At 35.8% G+C, this 5,517-nt stretch overlaps 1 protein-coding gene across 1 annotated transcript in view; it reads left to right on the top strand.

Annotated features, from left to right (window-relative positions):
* The first annotated feature begins 4,184 nt into the window (after positions 1 to 4,184).
* The window catches only part of LOC144977974 (uncharacterized), a 9,551-nt gene continuing 8,218 nt past the window's right edge, over positions 4,185 to 5,517 (top strand). Inside the window, exon 1 of the mRNA XM_078923381.1 lies at positions 4,185 to 5,517. This exon is cut by the window's right edge and continues 1,091 nt beyond it. Coding sequence (XP_078779507.1) covers positions 4,479 to 5,517 — 1,039 coding nt within the window. The 5' untranslated portion in view covers positions 4,185 to 4,478.

Here is a 5,517-nt window from a genome sequence, read left to right on the forward strand (position 1 = left end):
GCCAGATTATTTTTCAACAAAATGCCAGGGGAAGACTCAAAAAATGCCAAAACACTCAAAAAAATGCCAAAGTCTGTTGACTCCCACCCCCACTAAGAAAACTACTCACTTTTGATAGACAATTTACTATCATATCCTGGTGGCTTGCGTGTTTTCTTTTCTTTTTTTTTCTTTTTTTAAAAATTATACTAAATTTCCTGTTGGGGTAATTTTTTTTATTAAGAAAAGGTGTCATTTGAAGTATAATATACAAGAAAAGAAAATGCCAAATGAAAATGCCAAATGCCAAATGATTTTTCTAATGCCAAACGGTTTTCAAAAATGCCAGATTTTTGGAATCTGGCATTTAAAATGCCAAACTGGCAACCCTGCGCCCAAGGCTTGATACTTGATATTGACGGTTGCCGCTTAAGTTTTGCAAAAATCCGCCAAATTATTTTTATTCCCATTCAACGCGTGGATAGAGACATTGTGCCAGTATTGTTGAATTGCAGTCTATCACCGTTTATCTTGCAACTTCCCTGCAACCCTTCTTGGGGGGGGGGGGGGGGGGGGGGGGGCTGCATCTTTCCTTGTTATAGATTGATAAAGAGACAAAATTCATTCGGAAATCAGCAGATCGATACCTTTTACATACAAGACTGGAAAAGTTTGCAACAAACGATCGGCATTCATTTCACTTGATAACGTATGCACACGTCAACCAATTTAATCACAAAACAAGATTTTTTGTTATTGTTTTTGCGAATGTGTTGCTGCTGAAGTTTAACCAGGTAATTGTTTGTTATAAACAACTCGAATGATGACGTCGAACATTTGTAAAATAAAAATATTTTTTTTTAATAAGATTTTTTTTTTTAATTGAGATTTTATACGGATCAATGTCCACTAAACATGTTTAAAGCGTTTTGCAACGACGACTTTATTTGCAGGTCTGATAACCCAAATTGTTATGGTCTCATTTTTGTAATAGAAATACTCTCAAACCAACACAAATATTATCCTTTACAACAATTTTAAATCGGGCCCATAGTTGCACTCGGTTATCAGACCCGCAACTATGTGCAGCCAGGTCCCAAGCCAACGACAACAATGAGCATGTAGAACAAAACATAAGATAAGATAGTATATACTTTATTGATCCTGAATGGAAATTATCATAATGTTACACATCATTCATCCAAGAGCGACGTGTAACACGTCCTCGCGGCGCTGACCCTCATATAATGACGCCTGTAATGGGATATTACAATATTTTCGACATACAATCATGTTGAGGGCCACGTCCTTTTGTTAAACCTGAGTGAGAGAATAAAGAATAAACAGTCTTCTATGAGGACTAAACATTGCGCCATCAAGATTGGGAATCGAACCAGATATCTGCATATCAGACGGTGAGTGTCATACTACAAGACCACAAAACAGGGCATAAGGCTAATCATAATCTGACCATCTTACCGACTGTATATTTATCTACAAGTCTTGAAGGTGATAGGAGCTAAAAATAGTGAAAACCCACTTACTTTAAGAGAGCGATTGAAAACTGAACTATTTCATAGAGCATAATATTCTTTTGATTCCTTGTATATTTTTTATTTATTACGTCTCTTATTATCATATCAACGTGGTATTTAATTTGTCAATTTTACATAATATGTGTACTGTGTTCTTTCGTTTTTCTTTATGCTTTGTCTGGCACTGTTTCATTCACAGATTTTTAGCTTTTTATAGAGCACGCCTAAATGCTATCGAAATGAATGGATACTACTATATCAATTATATCAGAACATGTTCCAGACAAGGAGCAAAAAGGAGAAGGCGGAGGAGGAGTAACAACTTTGGGGCTTTAGTTTATAAAATGCAAACTGGCAATAAACATTTTAAAGTCATTTTTGACCTCTGACCTTTTAAACAAGGGAGGTGACAATGATTAATTTACGAGTTTCGCGGGTTATGATGGGCATCATTTGATATTTGCAACTACGATATTCATTGATATCAAAACCCAAATATCTCCGATATTTATCGATAACTTAGGATTAATGTTAGTTTGATAGTTTATATATAAAATAGTATGCATAAATGTGGAGAGCATTCCCAAGGTATCAACATCCTCTACGCACTTTGCTGTGATTGTTTTTTTTTCATCTAGCAGGGCACATGAAACCGAATTTTCATCTCATCAGGCAAATAAGCCTTAGCTAACTTTGAAGATCAACCCGTTTACAGCGTCTGTAATAGTGCACATTGTTATGCGATCAAACTATATCTAAAGGCATCAACATTGGGGTTATCATGGACAGACAAGTATAGAAACGAGGAAATGTAGTCGAAGGCGAGAAAAGGAATAATATTAATAGATACCATCAGAAAGAGGCAGTTACAGTTTCTGGGACATGTGGAGAAGAGTAGGAATAGAAACGTTGGTACCATCTGGGATGATCGAAGGAAAGAGAGCTAGAGGAAGACAGAGAATGACATATATTCAAATAACCTAAGAATGGCCAAAAGTGATTTTAAAAGCAACGCAGGCTTCAGCGTATGCACAACGCAGAGGATCGTGATACGTGGAGACAGCTGACAGGCAATGTGCTCAAGGTACAAGCCACGACGAATGATAAGCCTTGATTGTTAGTTGCGCGGAATGTTTTTCATCGAGTTGACAAACAAGCTGTTGATATCTTATACATTACCCGTAAATCAACCAATTGTGACACATCGCCTCAAACGGATACGATGTCGGGATCCAAAAATTGAATTTATAGTTTTAAAAATAAAGGACTATGGTAAAGTTTTTGTTAATATGTTTTATTAAAGATAATGAATGTTATTGTTTAAATAAGGGGGAAAATATTTAAAAATAAATAAATAAATAAATAATAATAATAATAATAATAATAATAATAATAATAATAATAATAATAATAATAATAATAATAATAATAATAATAATAATAATAATAATAATAATAATAATAATAATAATAATAATAATAATAAAAATAGTAATAATAATAATAATAATGATAATAATAATAATAAATTTCACATTTTCTTGTCAGGTTAGGTTTAATCCCTTTTTGGTATCTGGGTTACCGCAATATTCATACCGTTTTGAGGTGATGGATCACATTTAATGTTTTCATTTTTAGAAATCTAATACAATTTAAATTATGTTTATATTATATAAATTTAAGCAAACAAGAGGTTTTTATGGTGACATATATTGTAAGGGAAACAATCAAGGTTTCCTAAAGCAACATTGCAAGAACAAATTGTATGAGAGAGTTACGGAAAGAGTTGAAATTAGCAATCACAGGATTTGAACCGTTTTAATCCAGACTACCCATGATAATGGGATGTGAATGGTTTAAAAGGCTAATACCAAGGTATGGTGCCGAATTGTTACTGCCAAAGTCCTTCCCACCCTTAATGACATGGGAAGAAGCGGTTATTCCACTTTCTGTGGTGTTGAACAAACAATAGCAATTGCCTACTCACACTGGAATAGAGATGTCAATATAATACAGCAAAGTCATTTTAGTCAGATAAAAAAAAACAGCTACACAACCACCACTCAGAGAGATCAGGAGAAAATTCGTCTCGACCTGGGAATGAAACTAGTCCATTTGATTGTGGGTTGTGAGATGATTGTTTTACCGATTGAGCCAAACTTCTCTCTTCAATTTTTCCTGACATTTATATAACTCGCTATTGGCGATTTCTGATGCCTATATACCTTTTTGACTGGATTAATATTTTTAGGTCTCGTGCCATAGAATTTATATTAATTCTTGTAACAGCGAGATTGATTCCCCCCCCCCCACACACACACACACACACTCACACACATCACCATCATAGGTACCTCTCCTCCTCCTCCCGCGCTCCCAAATGATAGATATTGACCAAAAGTTTGATCTTCTTACGAACCACCACTATGGATGTCTGATAAACAATCACAATTATGGCTTGATTTAGCATCGTTGTAATTTACAGTATTTATAGCGTTGTTTTGAGAGTTGTATTTCAATTATAACGTTGAGCCCATAACAAATTTATCAGTCTTGCAAATAAGTACATGTAAAAGGGCTCTCCAAAATCTGGTACCCGAAATAAACCTCAATATCAAGTATCAGATATCGATAAGCACCCATCTGATTCTCTCATCACTCACCCAGAATTTGTAAACAATGTTGTGTGCTGTGCCGGTATTTTCACGAATGATTTATAAGATAAAACAAAGATTGTACCAACACTCAGAAAAGCGTAACCCTTTATCCCTTTAGTGTTCTGTTCAATGGTCTGTGGAGACGTCAGTTGAACAACAGAATGCATTTGACTTATGTTATTCTCGATTCTCATTCATAGAAGTTAGAAGTAGAAGTAGAAGCCCACACACGTCACACAGTCCAAACTCGCGATATACACTGATACTACAGACTTCAACTCAACAAATAAGTCCAAAAAAAAAAATAATGGGGACACTATTAAAATTCGTCACTAGAGTTCACATGCAATTAAATAATTTCTTCGCTGATATTGTCACTATTCTTATGTGTATTTTTGGGGCACCGATATGGCTTGCCGAAGACCCGAATGCCTCAAACTCAAAATGGAAACGGTGCTTTGTTGGTTCAACTCGAGGACTACACGATAACGGCAACGGTTCAATTTCAACCCATAAAAAATATTCCTCTAGTGTCGCAAGACCAAGAACTGGCATCAATGTTGATCTTGTACCTTCTAACTCTTTTCCACTCAGTTGTTTCCATGCCCTTTTGACTGAAGACCTGATAGAGTCGTTAATGAAAATGATTAACGACCGTGGCCAAAGCATACTTGAAGAATTGTCCAAGTTAAAAAAAGTCAATGAATGTGAAAGCGCAGTGGAGGATGGCAACGGTAATTGTGAGTCAGATTCAGATGGAAATGAGAACAGTGCCGCCAATGGTGTTGAACCTCCTAGTGACAGTGAAGAAAGTGAGAGCGATGATGATTTTTTAGAGTTTGGTAACAAACGAGCGGGATCAAGGTTCTGGGTATATGATTCTGAGCGTGTGGACAAAAAAGATTATTTGTCCTGGACAAATGTTACTTTGGGAGAAATGTATAAATTTCTACTTGTGCTCGTTTCCTTGAGTTGGATGACAATGCCACACTTGAGGTTATACTGGGGTTTTGGCTTCCCATTTGATGGATATTATTACAGGAAGATCTTATCTGAACAAAGATTTTTTCAAATTTACAACATTGTGATTGAGCTTTGTGATTTCAGCAAGCCAACCCCTATGGTGGACTTCGTTGAATCAGTCGTTAAAAATTTCTCTGCTGCTTTCTACCCTGGAGAACATTTGAATGTTGAAGAGTTTGTAGCTGGCACCGCAAGTAAAGGCTGGGCTCATGGAGGCGAAGGCGTGGGCTCATGTCATAAGGTAAAGACACTTGGATTGGTGGATAATGAAACTAGTTATGTTTTCAATTTGTGCAATTTTTATGGTCCATCTCACAAAGGAT

This window comes from Berghia stephanieae, chromosome 8, assembly GCF_034508935.2.
Source record: "Berghia stephanieae isolate SIO BIC M18660-M18661 chromosome 8, UCSD_Bste_1.3, whole genome shotgun sequence".
Taxonomy (NCBI): Eukaryota; Metazoa; Mollusca; class Gastropoda; order Nudibranchia; family Aeolidiidae; genus Berghia; species Berghia stephanieae.